The 25748-nt window shown below is 38.5% G+C and overlaps 2 protein-coding genes across 2 annotated transcripts in view; one reads left to right on the forward strand and one right to left on the reverse strand.

Moving 5' to 3' along the window:
• Positions 1-823: 823 nt before the first annotated feature.
• ccng2 (cyclin G2) lies at positions 824-25287 on the forward strand. The gene is made up of 8 exons (XM_061980742.2): positions 824-1043; positions 5061-5192; positions 9214-9351; positions 9440-9690; positions 14944-15022; positions 15120-15218; positions 18555-18757; positions 24224-25287. Exons 2-8 carry the CDS (start codon positions 5088-5090, stop codon positions 24357-24359), a joined length of 1011 nt encoding a protein of 336 aa, XP_061836726.2. The 5' UTR covers positions 824-1043; positions 5061-5087; the 3' UTR covers positions 24360-25287.
• The window catches only part of taf1c (TATA-box binding protein associated factor, RNA polymerase I subunit C), a 54088-nt gene continuing 37684 nt past the window's right edge, over positions 9345-25748 (reverse strand). Inside the window, exons 16-17 of the transcript XR_009817450.2 lie at positions 15092-15212; positions 9345-9769 (exon numbers count right to left, since the gene is read on the reverse strand). The gene's annotated coding sequence lies outside the window, so the exon portion shown is untranslated. The remainder of the gene's footprint in view (positions 9770-15091; positions 15213-25748) is intronic.

Consider the following 25748-nt stretch of genomic DNA (forward strand, 5'->3'; position numbering starts at 1 on the left):
GTAAATCAATTCATGGTAATACTAATTAGTGAATATCTATGTTTGGCCTTAAAAATAAACCTTTTACCGAGTACTTTAAGTATAAGTACTGATGTTGCTTTATTTGAAGGTAAACCTGATTCGTAAAATAAACCATATGCAGTATTTTTTTTCCACTGTAGCAGATTTGGTCATGCCCATAATTTCCTTCAAAATACAATAATGTTAAGATGCTGTTACGACATTTTGTCTTTGCTCATTTGGCAAGGCAACTGACAGGGACTGTAAAGTACCGAGAATACCCTCTTTAAAAGTGAGGTATGTTTTATTCTGTGTATCTTATTTTGTTTCGTTGAATGTTTGTGTTAGCGTTTGAAAGATACATCCGCTTTTATCGCTTATAATACATGCGCATGCGCGCAGGCTCGAGCGAAAAACAACGGAGTCATTACGCAAAAATGGGTGCGCTTTCTCAGCGTAAAATATACGTTAAAATGTTGTATTTTGTTATTATTTTCACGTATGTATCAATCCTATATATTCCATCAACCATCCCAATTATGAACTGAAAACGTAATAACAGCGTAGAGCAGCTTTTCATTTGTGATCAAACAACACTCATTTACGTAATGTCATATTTGCGTAAGGTAATACGTCACCGGACAAGAGCCAATCAAATAAGCCCATTTTGGGCGGACAATTTGAACCGTGCAAAATCCCTCCATCTGATTGGTTAAAAGAAACGTCCATTGAAGGAGTCGTTTTTTTATTCCCTCAAGGTCGGTTGAATTTCGAATCCAATGGCAGATTTCGTTATGTTTCGTAAGAAAATATTACCTTAAAGCAATAATCCACCAGATGGGTTTGTGTACATAAATAAAAACGGTAGGCATTTGGCTTGTTGAGCAGAAGCGAATTCTAATCTTACACCATATTCGTCCTCCGGTGACGTCACTAAGTGGGCGTATGTGTTAGCAACATCAACAAAAGAGCAAAAGGAGAAAGGAGAGTAGAACCTCAGAAGGAATACAAGACAGATATGTGGATCTAATTTGCCCTAACAGGTAAGAATCACTTCTAACAATTTATAGGGATGCAATGCGCGGATTTTCCCTGTAATTTGACGTAGAGGAAAAAAGTCAGAAAAAAAACAGACAATAATGGTATGATTTTGCAAAGATTTCACGTTGGGTTACGTTCTTCTAGGATAATAATAGTCATTTTCCATCAGTTTGCATGAATTACTAGCGTCTATATGTGTTTTCTTGTCTAGTTGTTGGTATCCTTGGCACCCTGCACCTACCTAGGTAAAAAAACAAACAAACAAAACATTTTTATATATACAAAAACAAATTGTATACGATATGGTGTGTAAATTCGTTTTCATTTCGATATTAACCGTGCAGAATAGTCCAATGTTGTGCGTTTGGGGAATAAGGTAAATAACAACCCATCCCCCGCTCCGAGGAGAGGATTTAAACGCGACTTCGCTGGCTAGCTGCAGTCGACGCTAGTTAGCTTGTTTACCGTCATTAAAATGAAACAAATGTATGACTGAAGTGTGTTAAATGTTTTTGTGTGGTCCAAAAAAACCTTAGTAGGTCATCAAAACAAGCAGTTGTTGTCGGCCAGGGGCCACCGAAGGCGTTTACCAGGGAAATTTGACACCGGAGTGGAACTGAGGGGAAGTGGGCCGGGCTGTGAGACTCCCCTTTAAAAAGAGGGTCACTAGTGCTATCTTGTATTAAATTACACCGTATTGGTTTAATCTCTACTTTAAATGTACGATTATACGAGGCCTGGGCAATTATTTTGACTCGAAAAAAATGTGTCTGGGGGCCGGTATATCTATTTTTAGGAACACTAATACAAAACCTCACAATAATGTCTGATTGAATGCTAAAAACGTTATGACAGACCGCCTTAAACGTAATGGAATTTTACATTTTTCTATGAACGATAAAACACTGAATATTGACGAAATATGAATGTCGATCGACATATTTTACAATCAAGTGAAAACGCAACAAAAATGCAACAAACAGTGAAATATGAACGTGAAGGGTACAAAATAAACCCACCTACAATCTGATATATCTGATATTTGCTGAATTTCCCCCAGGGAGCAATAAAGTACTTTCTATTCTATTCTATATATCACTAAGCTTTAGAACTTTGTTGTGAAATTCTGTGGAAACGCTTCCCACCCACACTGCTTGGTGCCTAGTCTGAGCTGCTGTGACGTAGATTACCATAGTAACGACCGTATTTTTCGGACTATAAGTCGCAGTTTTTTCATAGTTTGGCCTGGGTGCGACTTATACTCAGGAGCGACTTATGTGTGAAATTATTAACACATTACCGTAAAATATCAAATAATATTATTTAGCTCATTCACGTAAGAGACTAGACGTATAAGATTTCATGGGATTTAGCGATTAGGAGTGACAGATTGTTTGGTAAACGTATAGCATGTTCTATATGTTGTAGTTATTTGAATGACTCTTACCATAATATGTTACGTTAACATACCAGGCACGTTCTCAGTTGGTTATTTATGCGTCATATAACGTACACTTATTCAGCCTGTTGTTCACTATTCTTTATTTATTTTAAATTGCCTTTCAAATGTTTATTCTTGGTGTTGGGTTTTATCAAATACATTTCCCCCAAAAATGCGACTTGTATATGTTTTTTTCCTTCTTTATTATGCATTTTCGGCCGGTGCGACTTATACTCCAGAGCGATTTATACTCCGAAAAATATGGTAATTAGATTACCATAGTAACTGGTATATCATCCATAAGTGCAGATTCCAACCATTGAAATACTTAGTATAGTTGAAGACTTACGGTCGTTAGAAAACATCACTGCACATCATAATGGCAGCTACACTTTCCATCTTAAAGATCTAAAAAAAATTATTTGGGAATGTCCGGCGGGCCAGATTGAAAAGCTTAACGGGCCGCATGTGGCCCCCGGGCCTTAATTTGCCCAGGTCTGGATTATACCATATCTGAGTTATTGTGCAGAAATATGGGGAAATAACTACAAAAGTACACTTCATTCATTAACTACAAATGTGCGCTACATTCGTTAACGGTGTTACAAAAAAAGATCAATTAGACTGATACATATTGTTGGATATAGAGAACATACAAACCCTTTATTTATCGAGTCAAAAATATTAAAGTTCGATGATTTTGTAAAATTGCAAACAGCTAAAATGATGTACAAAGCTAACTATAACCTGCTACCAAACCACACTAAAACAACACCTCCAGACAACTTCAAGCCTAGACTAACACCCTCCCACCTCCCCGGATTGTAAATAATCAAATGTATATACTTGTTCTTATGCTATCTGAACTCACTATGTTCTCTGCTCGCTGTGCATATCCTACCAAGTCAGACCTACACTGTTTCAATGCCCATTTCTCTGATGATGCAATTGTTGATGACAGAAGTGCTGTTATCCACCAAACCCTCCTCATCCCACCCCTCGGATTGTAAATAATGTAAATAATTCAATGTATATACTCTGATGATTAACTTGTGTGATGACTGTATTATGATGATAGTATATATTTGTACCATGAATTGATTTACGTGGACCCCGACTTAAAACAAGTTGAAAAACTTATTCGGGTGTTACCATTTAGTGGTCAATTGTACGGAATATGTACTGTACTGTGCAATCTACTAATAAAAACTTTGAATCAATCAAAGAATGTACAACAATTCTTTTCTACTAAAGAGGAGAAATATAACCTTAGAGAAAAATCTAATTTAAAACATTTGTATGCTCGTACAACACTTAGAACCTTTAGCATATCAGTAAATGGAATTAAATTATGGAATGGATTAAGTAAAGAAGTTAAACATTGCACTGATATGATCCAGGTTAAGAGGTTGCTCAAATTAATAGTGCTTACAAATGACAAAGAAGAAGAACTATGAGAAATACTTTCAACCTTATTAAAAAATAAGATATTCTTCATCTCAGTATGTTTATAATGACTGACTTAACTAATTAATTACATATTACAAAACTGTTGAATTGCTCATTCACGGATGTCATTTTACTATGAAAAGGTCAGTAAATCAATGTATATATTTAAACGCTTTGAAGTGGGAAAGGGGTAGGATTAAATACGCTTTGCTTCTTCCTACTCCTTTTCGGACATGATGTAAACAGAAAAGATATGAAATTGTGTGATGTGTTATGCTGCAAGTGTGTTCATGTTCGAAATAAACTAAAAGAAAGAAAGAAAGAACCGTGTTACAAAAAAAATCGGTTAGAATAATACATAATGTTGGATATAGAGAACGTACAGTCACGGTCAAAAGTTTACATACACTTAATGCGTGTTTTAGGAAAAATATTTGAAGAAACAAAACAATTTCTGATTATCTTTATTTTTTTATTATAAATGCAGAAAAAAATGTAATTGCACTCTTATATTGGGAGCATCACTATACAGTGAAACCTCGATTTACTGGTTCTCGAACATGGTTCGTAAACTGAAAAGTTTGTATAGTGAAGCAGAGTGCCTCATAAAAATCAATGTCAACATGAATAATTGTCTCGAGCCTTGACAAAGGTCCTTATTGTAGTAGAAAACTGCACACTTTTAAGACACTATGATGGATGATATATAAATATACATACAGTCGTGGTCAAAAGTTTACATAAAGAACATAATGTCATGGCGGTCTTGAGTTTCCAGTAATTTCTACAACTCTATGTTTTTTTGTGATAGAGTGATTGGAGCACATACTTGTTGGTCACAAAAAACATTCATGAAGTTTGGTTCTTTTATGAATTTATTATGGGTCTACTGAAAATGTGACCAAATCTGCTGGGTCAAAAGTATACATACAGCAATGTTAATATTTGGTTACATGTCCCTTGGCAAGTTTCACTGCAATATGGCGCTTTTTGGAATCAAATAACCCTGTTTTCTACATCATCTTTTCAACCAAAAATGGTTACTTCAATGGGAGAAAAAAAACCAGGGAACCACTGACATACAGCATAATGATTTATCTCATCAATCATTTTCTTGTTTTTGTGGTAGTAAAAAGACGTGAGTGGCAGCGGAGACATGGATGCCTTCAAACTGATGAAGGAGCTGAGGGTGAATTATGACCAGGAGGTAGACTACCTCCCTAAGGAGACTGGCCTGAGTCTTATCGAGTCCACGAACCAGGTGAGTCACTCCATATAGTCACTTGTGGATTATTTTGTTCCAGACAAGTTACATCTATTACATGTCTCAAAATGTGTAGGAAGAAACAGATCCTTTTTATCCTACCCCTTAGCAATTATTTGTTCTCTTTCGGTTGAACATGTTCACACTTACAACTTACGTGTTATGTGTTTCATAAAAAAAGGTCGCTTCACTTTCAGTTTGTCCCCATATTTTTTAATCTGGTGATAAGAATACATTATGGATAAGATATGCTGTGCTAAAACACCAATAGTCTCAGGTTTCGGAACCATAACTCGCTGTTGTAAAGTTGGTAGTAAAGTGTGTAAAAATGGCACCGTATTTTTCGGACTATAAGTCGCAGTTTTTGTCATAGTTTGGCCGGGGGTGCGATTTATACTCAGGAGCGACTTATGTGTGAAATTATTAACATATTACCGTAAAATATCAAATAATATTATTTAGCTCATTCACGTAAGAGACTCGACGTATAAGATTTCATGGGATTTAGTGATTAGGAGTGACAGATTGTTTGGTACCGGTAAACGTATAGCATGTTCTATATGTTATAGTTATTTGAATGACTCTTACCATAATATGTTACGTTAACATACCAGGCACATTCGCAGTTGGTTATTTATGCCTCATATAACGTACACTTATTCAGCCTGTTGTTCACTATTCTTTATTTATTTTAAATTGCCTTTCAAATGTCTATTCTTGGTGTTGGGTTTTATCAAATAAATTTCCCCAAAAAATGCGACTTATACTCCAGTGCGCCTTATATATGTTTTTTTCCTTCTTTATTGTGCATTTTCGGCCGGAGCAACTTATACTCCGAAAAATACGGTAATTGCCAGCTCGGATGTCACCTGATTTACTGCAATGACAAGGAAACGGTCAAACTAATAAGACATTTTGAAACCGTACATTTACCTCACGTTACAGTAGAGAAACACAGTATAGAGCAGGGGTGTCAAACTCATTTTAGATCGGGGGCCACATGGAGAAAAATCTACTCCCAAATAGGCCGGACTGGTAAAATCACGGCACGGTAACTTAAAAATAAAGACAACTTCAGATTGTTTTCTTTGTTTGAAAACAGAACAAGCACATTCTGAAAATGTACAAATTATAATGTTGTGGTTTTTTTACACTTACATGTTGCGGTTAATATTATTCTATCTTTATTTGTCGTTAATTATATAATTATATTTTCTGAATAAATTATGTGATAATGTTCATTGGTGTTCATTTTCAATCGATCAAGATAAGAAAATTATATCAAAATCAAATTACAGTATGTTATTTATGTAGTTTGATCATTTTCCTCGACTGATGTACTAACATCATGTGGTTTATTTTGTACATATATGCAGCATCATCTACAAAGATACAAAAAATTGCTATTGCGACATCCAGTGGACACATTTAGAACAGCAGTTTCTTTCATGAAAAAAACTCAGGTTAATTTTTATACTCAAACTCATCCCGCAGGCCGGATAAAGCCTCGGGGCGTACGTTTGACACCCCTGGTATAGTGAAAGGGTGTGGAATATAATTAATTTATGGGATTATGTCCTCATTATCATGCGCTAGGCACATCTTCAGTTCGGTTAAATAGAGCATAACCGAGAATAGAGGAACAGGGGTTAGAGCACAGCATATGTACTAATACTAGCTGAATTATTCTGGAAAAAATATAAACACAATTGAAATAAGTGGACAATATTTTATGTAAGGCCGCTGATTGAGAGCGACGGTGTGTGGGTGCTGTGATCTGTAGCAGTGAACAGCGAAGAGTTTATTTTTAGTGTTGATAATGTGTATTTATTAGGAAAAAAGGATGATAGTTATGACAAGCAGTTTTTTTTTTTTTTTTCAACTATTTTCCTGATCGTTGTGGTATTTCTGGGACCTTGGGACTAAATTTCATGTCATATCATGTGCTAGTGTGTTAAGGTTCCTTAAATCCCGAGTGTGCTTGATCCAAATAATAGATTACCGTATTTTTCGGACTATAAGTCGCAGTTTTTTTCATAGTTTGGCCGGGCTCCAGTGCGACTTATATATGTTTTTTTCCTTTTTTTATTATGCATTTTCGGCAGGTGCGACTTATACTCCGAAAAATACGGTAATCGACAGTAGTCGATTACAAAAATAATCGTTAGCTGCAGCCTAAATTATCATCAGGTCTTTAAAGAAACATCCAATGGCCTTTCTGCCATGCTTAATGGGAAGTCCTGGAAGGACTGTTGACTTTCTTGATAAGACAAATTAATCAGTTCGTTATTACAATTCGCTCCCCCTGTGAGTTGATAAATGACCAGCGAGTCTGGTCATGGCCATCAGTGGATAGAACTAGGGCATCAAGTGTCACGCCAACGCCAAACATCTCAAGTCCTTGAGTAAAATGGCAGCTCTTGTTTATGATTCAGTTTGTTCAGCACAATCAAAAAAGCATGTTAGTGTGACCCAGATAACAATTTTTTTTGTGCAGCCCTATCGTACTAGTAACCAGTCACAATAGATTTTTTTCCAAAAAGAGGGGTCATCTTATATTCATATAATTAAATAATTGGTAGAAATGTCCGATGATAATGGACTGCCGATTATATCGGCCGATAAATGCTTTAAAAAATGTAATATCGGAAATTATCGGTGTCGGTTTCAAAAAGTAAAATGTATGACTTTTTAAAACGCCGCTGTACGGAGTGATACACGGACGTAGTACAGAGCACCAATAAACCTTAAAAGTAGGGCTGCAACAACTAATCGATTATAAAAATAGTTGACGATTAATTTAGTCATCGATTCGTTGGATCTATGCGCATGTGCAGAAGCAATTTAAAAACATTTTTTTAAAATTTTTATTATTAATTTTTTTATTAACTCCAACATTTACAAACAGCTGAGAAACAATCAAATTACCGGTAAGTATGGTGCCAGTATGCTGGTTTTTTCTCCAATAAAATACTGGAAAGGATAGAAATGTAGTTTGTCTCTTTTATCCGATTATTAATCGAAGTAATAATCGACAGATTAATCGATGATCAAATTAATCGTTAGTTGCAGCCCTACTTAAAAGCACTGCCTTTGCCTGCCGGCCCAATCACATAATATTTACGGCTTTTCACACACACAAGTGAATGCAAAGCATAATTGGTCAACAGCCATAGGGTGGCCGTATAAACAACTTTAACACTGTTACAAATATGCGCCACACTGTGAACCCACACCAAACAAGAATGACAAACACATTTCTCGGGAGAACATCCGCACTGTAACACAACAGAACAAATACCCAGAACCCCTTGCAGCACTAACTCTTCCGGGACGCTACAATATACACCCAACCCCGCCCACCTCAACCTCCTCATGCTCTGTCAGGGAGAGCATGTCCCAAATTCCAAGCTGTGACTTCAATAATAAATATGGCAGTGCCATGTGGGCATTTTTTCCCCATAACTTGAGTTGATTTATTTTGGAAAACCTCTTTACATTGTTTAATGCATCCAGCGGGGCATCAAAACAAAATTAGGCATAATAATGTGAAGGGCTGCAACTAACGATTAATTTGATAATCGATTAATCTGTCGATTATTACTTCGATTAATCGATTAATAATCAGATAAAAGAGACAAACTACATTTCTATTCTTTCCAGTATTTTATTGAAAAAAAACAGCATACTGGCACCATACTGATTTTGATTATTGTTTCTCAGCTGTTTGTACATGTTGCAGTTTATAAATAAAGGTTTATAAAAAAAATAGCCTCTGCGCATGCGCATAGCATAGATCCAACAAATCGATGACCAAATGAATCGCCAAGTATTTTTATAATCGATTTTAATCGATTAGTTGTTGCAGCCCTAATAATGTGTTAATTCTACGACTGTATATATCGGTATCGGTTGATATCGGAATCGGTAATTAAGACTTGGACAATATCGGAATATCGTCAAAAAGCCATTATCTGACATCTCTAATAATTGGTGTTTTTTTTTTCTTCTTTCCTAGAACGATGGACGAATCTCAGCCAAGTGCAGAGATGCCAAAGTGGAAGACCTGTGGAGCCTGACCAGCTTCTTTGGCTACACCACACAGACCTTCGTCCTGGCTGTAAACCTGCTGGACAGATTCTTAGCCATGATGAGGGTACGCGACGCTTTCAATTTATATTTCTGCTGTCAAAACCCCCCCAACTTGATGTTTAATAACTTAATAAAATGTCGTCCTATTCCAGATCCAACCAAAACACTTGTCCTGCGTCAGCCTCAGCTGCCTCCACATGGCGGCAAAAGTGACGGAGGAGGAGCGCAACCTCGCGCCCACGGGCGAGCTCATCCGCATCGGACAGTGCAGGTTCACCGTGTCCGACCTCGGCCGCATGGAGAAGATCATCGCCGAGAAGCTGGGCTTCAAGTCCAAATCCGTTACTGCCTTAACCTTCCTGCAGTTGTACCATCAGATCACCTTGTCCCACTCCACACACCGGTGAGAATGGCCGCCACTCTGCAACACATACATTGAGCTTGTTTTTCTTGGTTAGAGCAAGCTTGAAACGGTGACACATCTGAAATAAAAGAAACAGACACACCTTGGGAGTCACTACACACACGCACGTCATGAGGAAATATATGAAAACAACAAGCACCACCCCACACTAACCACAATGAGATCACCCTCAATTAGCCCTAAAATAAACAGAAAGTAAACAGTCATTAATGTCATTTGTAAAAGTGAAATAAGGAAGCATTTACATTTTTAACATACTTTTCGGGCTTTATTGTGGCAGACATGTCATCTGCAAATTCAAGTCAGCCAACGTTGTTTTTGCAGCCAGCTTGTACACAATCTCTTTGTTTTTGTGCTCGCTGGTGCTTTTCCACCGCACTCTGGGTTTGTTTGTGTACGCCGTTTTGGGCCGGCGGCCAAACTATCAGACAGCTGCGTCTGGCTGAAGTGGGCTGATAAGATTTGTTGCTTACGGCTGCTTGAACTTGCGTAACCGGTTGTGATCAATGTGGGCTTTGCTGAATATTTGCGTGGGCTGCTGTGTGTCAACCGCTCAAAACTGTAACATGTTCAACTATGCGGCTATCTTATCGGCCACCAATCGGTATCAGCCGATTGCCGTGGAAAAAAACAATGCAGCCGGCAGCTAACTTTATGTCCGTACAGTATGGAGCCGCTACCCTAAGTTAATAATCCAAGTAAACTAGGGCTGCAGCTAACGATTATTTTTCTATCGATTAATCTATAGATTATTTTTCCGATTAATCGGTTAATCTATAGATTATTTTTTCGATTAATCTATAGATTATTTTTCCTTTTACCGATTATTTTTTTTATTTAAAATGAAGATGAAAAAAAAAAATGTAGGCCAGTTTTTTCAAAAGGCATGGCTTTTATTTACAAAAAAAAAAAGTATGGCCACTCAGTCAACATTGACAACAACATGACAAAATATTCTGTAACAATGTAAACATTTAAAACTTTTAACATTTAACAAAATTAAAAGTAGCTTATTTGCTTTTTAATGTGCAAATATAAAAGTAAACATCCAGTGCAAATCTTAATATTCTGGAATAGTATAAGCAAAGTAAAAGTATTGCTTATTTTGCTTTAAAATGTGCAAAAATAAAGATAAACATCCAATACAAAAAAGTGCAAAACAGAAATATTCTGTAACAAGTGTAAACATTTCAACAAAAGTAAAAGTATTGCTTATTTGCTAAAATGTGCAAAAATAAAGCTAAACATCCAATACAAAAAAATGTACAGTGTAAACATTTCAACAAAAGTAAAAGTATTGCTTATTTTGCTTAATAACACAACAATGATAGTATGATTAAAGTGAAAGTTAATTGTTGGTTTGTACATAGTATATGTAACTGTTAATGTTGTAAAAGGTATTTGCACAACTAATTAACGTTAGCGTTTGTGACACGTCTTGTGCCGTGGGGTTCTTTCAGGACCGACAGACGGCTTTGCCAGGTTTACAATCTTTTAATTTTACACAAAGTCTTTTCTCTTCCAACTCTTTTCTCTTTCTTTCCTCGCTTTTCAGCTCCTCTTCCTCGCTCGCTCGTCGTCCCGTCTATTGCGGCGTCGCTCCCGGCGCGCCCCGCCTCGTCGCTCGCTCGCCGCCGCCGCCTCTCCACAGCGTTAAAGAGGAGCGCGTCTTTGTAAACACTGAACAGGCACGCCAAACGCGCCTCTCAGAGCAAACGGTGCTTTAGTTTATGAATTTACAACGCAGATACAAATGACACATTCATGTTTTTGTGTAATATTGACAACGTATACGCACGCGGACGATTGACTTGTTGATGGTGATGGCAAGAACGCTGTCGGGGGTTTTCTTTTCAAATGTTCGTTCATAGCCGTTGTGCTGCTATGATAGGCCATTTCCGCTCGACACAGTGTGCATACAACAACATTATTAGGCCGTTTATTGAAATACTCCGACACTTTTGACGACTTTTGGCGTGCTTTTTTCCCCTCGCTCGCATCGTCTGCTTTGCGCTCCGCCATGACAGTAGTGTGACGTAAATATGCGACGCGCCGACACACAAAAACGGCGTCGACGTATTTACGTAACCGATGACGTCGACTACGTCGACACGTCGTTTCAGCCTTAAAGTAAACACAATCAACAGCATTCTGAATTGATTCAATTTTTTTTTTTAAATATATTTTTAGGCCAGTTCCGCACTTACTCTCTATCCATATATGTTGTACAGCCAAAAGGAGCTTGTTTTGAAAATGTTTTATTATCATTTAGAGATGTCCGATATTGGCTTTTTTGCCGATATCGTCCAACTCTTAATTACCGATATCAACCGATACCGATATATACAGTCGTGGAATTAACACATTATTATGCCTAATTTTGTTGTGATGCCCCGCTGGATGCATTAAACAATGTAACAAGGTTTTCCAAAATAAATCAACTCAAGTTATGGAAAAAAATGCCAACATGGCACTGCCATATTTATTATTGAAGTCACAAAGTGCATTATTTTTTTTAACATGCCTCACAACAGCAGCTTGGAATTTGGGACATGCTCTCCCTGAGAGAGCAAGAGGAGGTTGAGGTGGGCAGGGGGTGGGGGTTTGGGGCTAGCGGGGGGTGTATATTGTAGCGTCCGGGAAAAGTTAGTGCTGCAAGGGGTTCTGGGTATTTGTTCTGTTGTGTTTATGTTGTGTTAAGGTGCGGATGTTCTCCCGAAATGTGTTTGTCATTCTTGTTTGGTGTGGGTTCACAGTGTGGCGCATATTTGTAACAGTGTTAAAGTTGTTTATACGGCCACCCTCAGTGTTACCTGTATGGCTGTTGACCAAGTATGATTTATATTCACTTGTGTGTGTGAAAAGCCGTAGATATTATGTAATTGGGCCGGCACGCAAAGGCAGTGCCTTTAAGGTTTATTGGCGCTCTGTACTTCTCCCTACGTCCGTGTACCACTCCGTACAGCGGCGTTTTAAAAAGTCATACATTTTACTTTTTTAAACCGATACCGATAATTTCCGATATTACATTTTAAAGCATTTATCGGCCGATAATATAGGCAGTCCGATATTATCGGACATCTCTATTATCATTTCTACACCAAATAATTTTATTGCGAGAGTCTGTTTCAATTAAGAATTGTGTTGAATCAAGAATCGATTCTGAATAGAATTGTTATCCCAGGAATCGGACTCGAATTGAATCATGAGTTGTTGCAAAACTATTAACATTCCTAACAGATAGTAGTTTGAGCTCTTTAGTTGTTGTGTAATATTGACTTTTGTTGCAATCAAACACTTGTTCGTAATTAGAGATGTCCGATAATATCGGCCGATAAATGCTTTAAAATGTAATATCGGAAATTATCGGTATCGGTTTCAAAAAGTAAAATGTATGACTTTTTAAAACGCCGCTGTACGGAGTGGTACACGGACGTAGGGAGAAGTAGAGAGCGCCAATAAACCTTAAAGGCACTGCCTTTGCGTGCCAGCCCAATCACATAATATCTACGGCTTTTCATACACACAAGTGAATGCAAGGCATATATGGTCAACAGCCATACAGGTCACACTGAGGGTGGCCGTATAAACAACTTTAACACTGTTACAAATATGCGCCACACTGTGAACCCACACCAAACAAGAATGACAAACACATTTAGGGAGAACATCCGCACCGTAACACAACATAAACACAACAGAACAAATACCCAGAACCCCTTGCAGCACTAACTCTTCTGGGACACTACAATATACGCCCCCGCTACCCCCCCCAACCTCAACCCCGCCCACCTCAACCTCCTTATGCTCTCTCAGGGAGAGCATGTCCCAAATTCCAAGCTGCTGTTTTGAGGCAATTTAAAAAAAATAATGCACTTTGTGACTTCAATAATAAATATGGCAGTGCCATGTTGGCATTTTTTCCATAACTTGAGTTGATTTATTTTGGAAAACCTTGTTTGACTTTTTTTTTATATATATAAAGAAATACAATCATGTGTGCTTACGGACTGTATCCCTGCAGACTGTATTGATATACATTGATATAAAGTGTATATATTGTGTTTTTATGTTGATTTAATTTAAAAAAAAAAGTTTTTCTTTTTTTTTCTTGTGCGGCCCGGTACCAACCGGTGGTTGGGGACCACTGCATTAAACAATGTAACTTTACCATAAATTGATTAACGTGGACCCCGACTTAAACAAGTTGAAAAACTTATTCGGGTGTTACCATTTAGTGGTCAATTGTACGGAATATGTACTGTACTGTGCAATCTACTAATACAAGTTTCAATCAATCAATCAAAAACAAGGTTTTCCAAAATAAGAGAACAACTTCAACTCCAGTTATAGAGTTTGGTGGTAGCAGGGGGTGTATATTGTAACGTCCCGGAAGAGTTAGTGCTGCAAGGGATTCTGGGTATTTGTTCGGTTGTGTTTATGTTGTGTTACGGTGCGGATGTTCTCCCGAAATGTGTTTGTCATTCTTGTTTGGTGTGGGTTCACAGTGTGGCGCATATTTGTAACAGTGTTAAAGTTGTTTATACGGCCATCCTCAGTGTGACCTGTATGGCTGTTGATCAAGTATGCCTTGCATTCACTTGTGTGTGTGTAAAAGCCGCATATATTATGTGACTGGGCCGGCACGCCGTTTGTATGGAGGATAAGCGTACGTGACGACGGTTGTAGAGGACGCTAAAGGCAGTGCCTTTAAGACACGCCCCCAATAATGTTGTCCGGGTGGAAATCGGGAGAATGGTTGCCCCGGGAGATTTTCGGGAGGGGCACTGAAATTCGGGAGTCTCACGGGAATATCGGGAGGTTGAAACCGATACCGATCATTTCCGATATTACATTTTAAAGCATTTATCGGATGATATTATCGGACATCTCTAATGTGTACATATAATTTATACACATACACATTGGCAGACACATTTTTTTCTCTAAATGTGGCCCCCCCGAGTCAAAATATTTGTCCAGCTCTGTAATAGGCTATACAGTCAATGATAGCTCGCGATAAGCTATACTTGGCCAAATCGCTATTATAGGGGACAACAAACACAACTAATACGTGTTAACTACGTTGTTACCTCGTGACATTAAATACAATTTTCATCAGCAATTACTCGTTGTCTGCATATACATGTAGGAAACAAAATACATTTCCTGTTGTGATCATGGCTTCAGCTTGAAAAAACTGGACTGACATTTGTGTGTCCGTGTGAACAGGAAGGAGACTCTGAGCTTGGAGAAGCTGGAAGCTCAGCTTAAAGCCTGCCTGTGTCGCATATCCTTCTCCAAAGCCAAGGTAGGAATTCATGGCAGGGTTCAAATGTCATCGTGAATACAGCAAGCTTGAGGACATGTTTAAACTTACTGAATTCTTATTTGTTTTGTCCATCCAGCCCTCCGTTCTAGCATTCGCTCTCTTGAGACTGGAGATCGAGGCCTTTCACTCGGAGGACATGCTGGAAATAGCTCATCACATCCAGAGACACCTGAAGGTAAACCACAACAAGGAACAGCACAATTTAACGTCACAAGTCTTTAAAAATGGGGAAAATGGATCAAGTGAGACCAGATTTCATTGTGTCATCACATTATTTATCATTTGAAAGCACAGCAAGACAGCCGCTGTCAAAGTTAAAGTTAAAGTAAGCACAAACATGACATTGTTTTCCTATTGGTGGAAAAAAACAAACATGTAGTCAAAGTAGAGATGTCCGATAATGGCTTTTTGCTGATATCCGATATTGTCCAACTCTTAATTACCGATATCAACCGATACTGATGTATACAGTCGTGGAATTAACACATTATTATGCCTAATTTTGTTGTGATGCCCCACTGGATGCATTAAACAATGTAACAAGGTTTTCAAAATAAATCAACTCCAGTTATGGAAAAAAGTGTCAACATGCCACTGCCATATTTATTATTGAAGTCACAAAGTGCATTGTTTTTTTTAAAATGCCTCAAAACAGCAGCTTGGAATTTGGGACATGCTCTCCCTGAGAGAGCATGTGGATGTTGAGGTGGGCGGGGTTGAGGTGGTAGGGGGTAGCGGGGGGTGTATATTGTAGCGTCCCGGGAGAGTTAGTGCTGCAAGGGGTTCTGGGTATTTGTTCTGTTGTGTTTATGTTGTGTTACGGTGCGGATGTTCTCCCGAAATGTGTTTGTAACTGTGTTAAAGTTGTTTATACGGCCACCCTCAGTGTGACCTGTATGGCTGTTGACCAAGTATGCATGGCATTCACTTGTGTGTGTGAAAGGCCGTAGATATTATGTGATTGGGCAGTGCCTTTAAGGTTTATTGGCGCTCTGTACTTCTCCCTACGTCCGTGTACCACTCCGTACAGCGGCGTTTTAAAAAAGTCATAAATTGTACTTTTTGAAACCAATACCGATAATTTCCGATATTACATTTTAAAGCATTTATCGGCCGATAATATTGGACATCTCCAAGTCAAAGCATGAGCAGCCGTTTGGTTGCAGAGGCAACTATTTGACACCATTTTTGTTTTTTGCTAAATGTGTACAAAACAATAACTATACTTTTGCATTCTAAGGTATAAGAAAGGTTTTATACACTTGTTGACATTTTACAATTTGTCGAAAAAGGTTTGAGGTATTTGGCCGATTTTACACTATGAGCTGGTTACGCAATATAGACAATATATGTTTATATTATATATATACAGTACAGGCCAAAAGTTTGGACACACCTTCTCATTCAATGGGTTTTCTTTATTTTCATGACTATTTACATTGTAGATTGTCACTGAAGGCATCAAAACTATGAATGAACACATGTGGAGTTATGTACTTAACAAAAAAAGGTGAAATAACTGAAAACATGTTTTATATTCTAGTTTCTTCAAAATAGCCACCCTTTGCTCTGATTACTTTTTTTTTGCACACTCTTGGCATTCTCTCGATGAGCTTCAAGAGGTGGTCACCTGAAATGGTTTTCACTTCACAGGTGGGCTTGAAGCTCATCGAGAGAATGCCAAGAGTGTGCAAAAAAAGTAATCAGAGCAAAGGGTGGCTATTTTGAAGAAACTAGAATATAAAACACGTTTTTTAGTTTTTCAGTTATTTCACCTTTTTTTTGTTAAGTACATAACTCCACATGTGTTCATTCATAGTTTTGATGCCCTCAGTGACAATCTACAATGTAAATAGTCATGAAAATAAAGAAACCACATTGAATGAGGAGAAGGTGTGTCCAAACTTTTGGCCTGTACTGTACATTTGACTGGCGATAGAGATTTGAATTCTATCACAATATAATGATAACATTCTATTGTAGTTTTGTCCCGCAAATTACAACTAAGTTGCCCTCCTCAACGCAATGTAGTCACCTCACCTCCCACCACAGTGCGAAGCAGCTTCTATATTACTAATCCTCACCTCCATGGCAGCAAGTACCATTATCACTGGAGAACTAGACAAGGAACAGTTAAACATGCTCCACTAGTAGGTGGATAAAAGAAGCCATGTTTTGACCGCTAAAATAGAGCTCTTAATGTAAACCGGGGTGGGTGGATCGATGCAAATATCAACAGTAACGATGCCAATAATATGATTAAGATTGATATTTTTTCATCATCATAAAATAATTCCCCGGACACAGGAGGACTTTAAGATTAAAAACCAAAGGATTTAAATCAGAGCCAATGGTAGTTTTTGCTCATGTTTTTACATAAAAAGGGTTAAGATCACAATCGCTTACCAGTGAAGAGTAGGGATGTTCGATAATATCGGACTGCCGATATTATCGGCCGATAAATGCTTTAAAATGTAATATCGGAAATGATAGGTATCGGTTTCAAAATTATCGGTATCTGTTTGAAAAAGCAAAAATTTATGACGGACGTAGGGAGAAGTACAGAGCGCCAATAAACCTTAAAGGCATTTCCTTTGCGTGCCGGCCCAATCACATAATATCTACAGCTTTTCACACACACAAGTGAATGCGAGGCATATTGGTCAACAGCCCTCACGCTGAGGGTGGCCGTATAAACAACTTTAACACTGTGAACCCACACCAAACAAGAATGACAAACACATTTCGGGAGAACATCCGCACCGTAACACAACGGAACAAATACCCAGAATCCCTTGCAGCACTAGCTCTTCCGGGACGCTACAATACACACCCCTCGTTACCCCCCCCAACCCCACCCACCTCAACCTCCTCATGCTCTCTCAGGGAGAGCATGTTCCACATTCCAAGCTGCTGTTTTGAAGCATGTTAAAAAAAACAATGCACTTTGTGACTTCAATAATAAATATGGCATTTTTTTCCATAACTTGAGTTGATTTATTTTGGAAAACCTTGTTACATTGTTTAATGCATCCAGCGGGGCATCACAACAAAAGTAGGCATAATAATGTGTTAATTCCACGACTGTATATATCGGTTGATATCGGAATCGGTAATTAAGAGTTGGACAATATCGGAATATCGGCAAAAAAGCCATTATCGGACATCTCTAGTGAAGAGTATGAAATGAGGTGAAAACATAATGAAATTATGAATGTATTATTGTCAAATTTAACATGCAATTTTGTCCTAAAGGTTAACACAATTATCATATTTATTGTTCAGTTGCATCATCACCGCCTATATAGATCTATAAGGAATTACGCAGATATTCGATCAGGTTTCCAATCTAAAGAAGTGGGGTTTTTTTGTGTATCCTGGTTCCTTTTTATCTTCTACAAAGAAACCAGCTCGTGCACGCAGTTGCTCACACAAGACAGCAATATGCACGTTTTACTGACGTCAGAACGGCCAAAGAGCTCAACGATCCGGTGTCTTTATTTGGTTTCAGATTGCGGATGCTGAACTCCTGCTTTGGCGCTCTCAAGTAGCTCAGTGTTTGTCAGCCTACGCTTCGCCAGAGTGCAGCAAACCCAATCACAGGAAACTGCAGTGGGTCGTGTCTCGCCGCACCGCCCAGAACCTCCAGAGCAGCTACCGCAGCGTACCCGAACTGCCTACCATCCCTGAGGGCTGCTGGGACGAGAGCGAGAGGTGAGAATTTTGAGTTTTGACGCTTGATCCAAGTCTCTCGTTCACGCCATGAAAATATTAAGTTATTTTAAATCTGAACATTTTACATACAGTACAGGCCAAAAGTTTGGACACACCTTCTCATTCAATGCGTTTTCTTTATTTTCATGACTATTTACATTGTAGATTATCACTGAAGGGATCAAAACTATGAATGAACACATATGGAGTTATGTACTTAACAAAAAAGGTGAAATAACTGAAAACATGTTTTATATTCTAGCCACCTTTTGCTTTGCACACTCTTGGCATTCTCTAGATGAGCTTTAAGAGGTGGTCACCTGAAATGGTTTTCACTTCACAGGTGTGCCTTATCAGGGTTGATTAGTGGAATTTCTTGCTTTATCAATGGTGTTGGGACCATCACTTGTGTTGTGAATGAGAAGGTGTGTCCAAACGTTTGGCCTGTACTGTATATTATCCAAAAAAACAAAAACTAAATATAAATAAAATATATGCATTATTTGAAAAAATATATATTTTTGTTTTATATTATAACAAATATATTTTAATATACTAAGCACATTTTCTTAATATTGCATAACATTTTCCAGGGTCCAGAATTTTAGGGACATTGACGTCGAGAAAAAAATGGCTTCAAATAATTAGTTATTGCAAATAGTAAAATCCGACTTATGTTTGTTTATGTTGCGTTTGTGGGGTAAAAAATAGTTTTTGCTGTTACAGTTTTTAAGTAATTCGAAAATAATTTTTTTGACCAATGACGTCACTCAGCCCCCCCTTACACACACCAATGTCCCCAAACTTGTCCCAAACGTTACAACAAACATTTGTGCCATTGATGTTTCAGTATCGATCTGCACAGCACTACAAGTATGAATACTTATACAACTTTAACATTAGAGATGTCAATCGGCCGATAAATGCTTTAAAATGTAATATTGGAAATTATCGGTATCGGTTTCAAAAAGTAAAATTTATGACTTTTTAAAACGCCGCTGTGTACACGGACGTAGGGAGAAGTACAGAGCGCCAATAAACGTTAAAGGCACTGCCTTTGCGTGCCGGCCCAATCACATAATATCTACGGCTTTTCACACACACAAGTGAATGCAATGTATACTTGGTCAACAGCCATACAGGTCACACTGAGGGTAGCCGTATAAACAACTTTAACACTGTTACAAATATGCGCCACACTGTGAACCCACACCAAACAAGAATGACAAACCCATTTCGGGAGAACATCCGCACCGTAACACAACATAAACACAACAGAACAAATACCCAGAACCCCTTGCAGCACTAACTCTTCCGGGACGCTACAATATACACCCCACCCCCAACCCCGCCCACCTCAACCTCCTCATGCTCTCTCAGGGAGAGCATGTCCCAAATTCCAAGCTGCTGTTTTGAGGCATGTTGAAAAAAATAATGCACTTTGTGACTTCAATAATAAATATGGCAGTGCCATGTTGGCATTTTTTTTCCATAACTTGAGTTGATTTATTTTGGAAAACCTTGTTACATTGTTTAATGCATCCAGCGGGGCATCACAACAAAATTAGGCATAATAATGTGTAAATTCCACGACTGTATATATCGGTATCGGTTGATATCAGAATCTGTAATTAAGAGTTGGACAATATTGGAATATCGGCAAAAAAGCCATTATCAGACATCTCTAGTTAATATTAAAACCAAAGTCGCATAAATGTTTATTTTGATAAAACAAACTTTTGGGACAAGTTTGTAAACAATTGAACAAGGTTCAGTGGCTGTGTGTGAATAATAAAACCTAAATAGCATTAAAACTATAGTAGCACAAATGTGTTTTACAGCACAAATGTTGCACAAACTGATGGGAAAAGTTTAGCGAGATTTGGAGTTTCGGGGAGGTTGGGTGACGTCACTGATCAAAAAATATAATTTAGAAAGCTTTAAAACATAATTTGCATGACAAGATACACTACATTGCCAAAAGTATTTGGCCACCCATCCAAATGATGAGAATCAGGTGTCCTAATCAGTTGGCCCGGTGTATAAAAACAAGCACTTAGGCATGGAGACTGTTTCTACAAACATTTGTGAAAGAATGGGCCGCTCTCAGCGTGGAACTGTCATAGGATGCCACCAGTGCAACAAATCCAGTTGTGAAATTTCCTCGCTCCTAAATATTCCAAAGTTAACTTTATTATAAGAAAATGGAAGAGTTTGGGAACAACAGCAAGTCAGCCACCAAGTGGTAGGCCACGTAAACTGACAGAGGGGTCAGCATAGTGCAAAGACTTTCTGCACAGTCAGTTGCTACAGAGCTCCAAACTTCCTGTGACCTTCCAATTAGCCCACGTACAGTACGCAGAGAAATTCATGGAATGGGTTTCCATGGCCGGGCTGCTGCATCTAAGCCATACCATACGTCACCAAGTCCTATGTAAAGCGTTGGATTCACTGGTGTAAAGCACGTCGCCACTGGACTCTAGAGCAGCGGAGACGCCTTCTCTGGACTGATGAATCACGCTTTTCCATCTGGCAACCTGATGGACCAGTCTGGGTTTGGAAGTTGCCAGGAGAACGCTACATTTCGGACTGCATTGTGCCGAGTGTGAAATTTTATGTAGGAGGAATTATGGTGTGGGGTTGTTTTTCAGGAGTTGGGCTTGGCCCCTTAGTTCCAGTGAAAGGAACTTTGAATGCTCCAGGATACCAAAACATTTTGGACAATTCCATGGGATGGCACTTCAAGTTCATATGTGAGTCAAGGCAGGTGGCCAAATACTTTTGGCAATATAGTGTATTTTACAATAGCTATTTATGGTCTCATAAAAAGTCATTTTTTGGAAACCTCTATGAAGAATAACTCCATCAGTGTAATACAAGCGGGTGCCAAAGTGTACAGACAACACAAGAGTAGTAAAGCTGAAGTATTTAAAAGTGTCTGGCACTCTGCTTGTGTCACCGTGACGTGTCCTGGGCAACAAGGCGCTAAACAAACACTCGCATGATATCAGTAGTCATGTAACGACACGTACTGTCAGCAGGAAAATACCCAACACTCCTCATGGAAAGCGAAAGAGAAGCAGACTCAAATTGGACTTTGAGGTGTAAACTCAAACTGAACTGAACTTTAAAGGAATAATAGTTTTTTTCCCCGCACTGTTTTGTTTTGTGGTCGTTTTCCAAGGCAAAGGGTACGACACACACACCGCGTCACACACACACGTCACAGAGGAGTGCCTCACGTATCTCCCAATGTTGCGTGACAGCAATCACGTCCCACTCAGACCAGTTTCCATGACATCACACTTGTTTTGAAATATGTTGAAAGTCAGGAAAAAACAGGAAGTTATGGAAATAATGTATACTTTGAATGACTCATTTAAAAATGAGATGACCAAACTCTTTGCAACACAATCATGATGTCTGATTTAAAGTTAAAGTTAAAGTACCAATGATTGTCACACACACACTAAATGTGGTGAAATGATTCTCTGCATTTGACCCATCACCCTTGATCACAAGCCTTGATGCTGAGTGCCAAGCAGGGAGGTCATGGGTCCCATTTTTAGAGTCTTTGGTATGACTCGGCCGGGGTTTGAAGTCCCAAATTTGCTGCACGTTTACGTCATTTTATCAGTTAAAAAAAAAAAGTATAACCATGTTTTAACCTGCTCGGTCACGTGATCAAACCTTTGCCAACATTCCACACTACAAAACAATACAAGTACAAACCCCCGTTTCCATATGAGTTGGGAAATTGTGTTAGATGTAAATATAAACGGAATACAATGATTTGCAAATCATTTTCAACCCATATTTAGTTGAATGCACTACAAAAACAACATATTTGATGTTCAAACTCATAAACTATTTTTTTTTTGCAAATAATAATTAACTTAGAATTTCATGGCTGCAACACGTGACAAAGTAGTTGGGAAAGGGCATGTTCACCACTGTGTTACATAGCCTTTCCTTTTAACAACACTCAGTAAACGTTTGGGAACTGAGGAGACACATTTTTTAAGCTTCTCAGGTGGAATTCTTTCCCATTCTTGCTTGATGTACAGCTTAAGTTGTTCAACAGTCCGGGGGTCTCCGTTGTGGTATTTTAGGCTTCATAATGCACCACACATTTTCAATGGGGGACAGGTCTGGACTACAGGCAGGCCAGTCTAGTACCCGCACTCTTTTACTATGAAGCCACGTTGATGTAACACGTGGCTTGGCATTGTCTTGCTGAAATAAGCAGGGGCGTCCATGGTAATGTTGCTTGGATGGCAACATATGTTGCTCCAAAACCTGTATGTACCTTTCAGCATTAATGGCGCCTTCACAGATGTGTAAGTTACCCATGTCTTGGGCACTAATACACCCCCATACCATCACAGATGCTGTTTGAAATGTGGACTCGTCAGACCACAGAACACTTTTCCACTTTGTATCAGTCCATCTTAGATGAGCTCAGGCCCAGCGAAGCCGACAACGTTTCTGGGTGTTGTTGATTAACGGTTTTCGCCTTGCATAGGAGAGTTTTAACTTGCACTTACAGATGTAGCGACCAACTGTAGTTACTGACAGTGGGTTTCTGAAGTGTTCCTGAGCCCATGTGGTGATATCCTTTACACACGGATGTCGCTTGTTGATGCAGTACAGCCTGAGGGATCGAAGGTCACGGGCTTAGCTGCTTACGTGCAGTGATTTCTCCAGATTCTCTGAACCCTTTGATGATATTACGGACCGTAGATGGCGAAATCCCTAAATTCCTTGCAATAGCTGGTTGAGAAAGGTTTTTCTTAAACTGTTCAACAATTTGCTCACGCATTTGTTGACAAAGTGGTGACCCTCGCCCCATCCTTGTTTGTGAATGACTGAGCATTTTTTGGGAAGCTGTTTTTATACCCAATCATGGCACCCACCTGTTCCCAATTAGCCTGCACACCTGTGGGATGTTCCAAATAAGTGTTTGATGAGCATTCCTCAACTTTATCAGTATTTATTGCCACCTTTCCCAACTTCTTTCTCACGTGTTGCTGGCATCAAATTCTAAAGTTAATGATTATTTGCAAAAAAAAAAAAAAAAAGTTTATCAGTTTGAACATCAAATATGTTGTCTTTGTGGCATATTAACCTGAATATGGGTTGAAAAGGATTTGCAAATCATTTTATTCCGTTTATATTTACATCTAACACAATTTCCCAACTCATATGGAAACGGGGTTTGTATGTTTGATTCCTGCTGATATCGTTTTGTATCGGCCAATACCCGAGGCTCCAAAAAAAGGGAAAACAAGTAGCGACCTGAACATGAATATAAGGGAAACACGAGGATGTTTGTTGGTTTTCAAACAGAAAGTCAGCTGATTACCAGACTTTCCGATATGTCACCATCAGCTGGTGGATAAAGAGGATGTTTGTTTTTGTTGATGCAATGATAATGACGGTGTGCTTTTTTTTTCTTTTCTACAGTGAGGACTCGTGTGAGGACATAATGAGTTCAGGCGAGGAGTCCCTCAGCAGCTCCCTGGGCAGCGACGCCGAGGGACCCTTCTTCCCGAAACACCTCCTACGCCACCACAAACGCCGCCAATACCTCAACGCCTAGATGCCTCCGCCTTTTTTTATTTATTGTCCACTAAGCTCCTGTGCTGGAAGTGAACTGCACAACAACTTGTTTTTGTTGACTATTTTAGTTTGTAGATGTGCCGTTGCTGCATGGTGAGAAGTCACATTCCAAGACCAAGAACGTGCAAACAGACCAGAGCAAAAAAAAAAAAAAAAAGTTGCAGTTGAGTTTGCCAAAAAAGTGGCATTTATTGAAAGTTGTGTTGACTGTTATTAATCAAATATGAAATTAGTTTACTAATCCACAGAAGTTGAAGGCAGCCACAGACTCCGTGATCTGGATCGAGTCTACTTTTATGTTGTCGTGGTAACCGCTATGCTCGTACGAATATACACGTAACCCGGAGACGATTCAAACCGCAAGCACTTCAACGAGGCAACGGATAGAAACGAAAAAGCGCACGACGAATCGTTTCATCAAATTGAGGAAGTGATATGATTGATTATTCAGAAACTGCAGCTGCTCTCATCTTCTGACTTTGTTTATTTGCACACTTCCGAATTCAAGTGTTGAAACTGAAAGCATGACTTTGTGACTGACGTGGGGAAAAAAAGTGTTGTTGTTTTTATCTTCTTGCTGAACATTACTCAAAGCAGGGTAAAAAAAAAACAAAAAAAGAAGTGAAATCATCTGGTGAGCATGTTGTTTATGGTAGTGTGTGTGTGTGTGTGTGTGTGTTTGACCCTGAGTTTAAAGTTGCCAATGTTAGGATGTAGCTAAAGAATTGTTTTGACCTTGTCCAAAAAGAATGTAAAAAAAAAAAAAAAAGTTGAAAATATTTGACAAAATGCACACAAAAATGTAAATTATGTATAAAAAAAAAAAAAAATGTTAATAGTTCTTTGTAGATATTAAGTTATTATTTTGTCACATGTACTGAAAAAAAAAACTCTTATAAAAAGATTATTTTCAAACTGTTGTCTTTCCTTTTTTTTTTTTTTTTTTTTTTTAAATTTAGAACAGTACCTGCAGCAAACAACCTCATTAGATCATTGTGTGATTCTGAATACATGGAATATAAAAAATACTAGAGATGTCCGATAATGGGTTTATTTGCTGATATCCGATATTGTCCAACTCTTAATTACCGATTCCGATATCAACCGATACCGATATATACAGTCGTGGAATTAACACATTATTATGCCTAATTTTGTTGTGATGCGTTAAACAATGTAACAAGGTTTTCCAAAATAAATCAACTCAAGTTATGGAAAAAAAATGCCAACATGGCACTGCCATATTTATTATTGAAGTCACAAAGTGCATTCTTTTTTTTAACATGCCTCAAAACAGCAGCTTGGAATTTGGGAGGTTGAGGTGGGGGGGTGTATATTGTAGAGTCGGGGAAGAGTTGGTGCTGCAAGG

This window comes from Nerophis lumbriciformis, linkage group LG20 (assembly GCF_033978685.3).
Source record: "Nerophis lumbriciformis linkage group LG20, RoL_Nlum_v2.1, whole genome shotgun sequence".
In the NCBI taxonomy this organism is placed as follows: domain Eukaryota; kingdom Metazoa; phylum Chordata; class Actinopteri; order Syngnathiformes; family Syngnathidae; genus Nerophis; species Nerophis lumbriciformis.

Excerpts from the sequence above, each read along its gene's own strand:
- ccng2 (XM_061980742.2), top strand. The coding sequence starts at position 5,088 with ATGGATGCCTTCAAACTGATGAAGGAGCTGAGGGTGAATTATGACCAG. Across the intron at positions 9,691-14,943 it reads TTGTCCCACTCCACACACCG|GAAGGAGACTCTGAGCTTGG; the intron begins GTGAGAATGGCC and ends CCGTGTGAACAG. Across the intron at positions 15,023-15,119 it reads TATCCTTCTCCAAAGCCAAG|CCCTCCGTTCTAGCATTCGC; the intron begins GTAGGAATTCAT and ends TTGTCCATCCAG.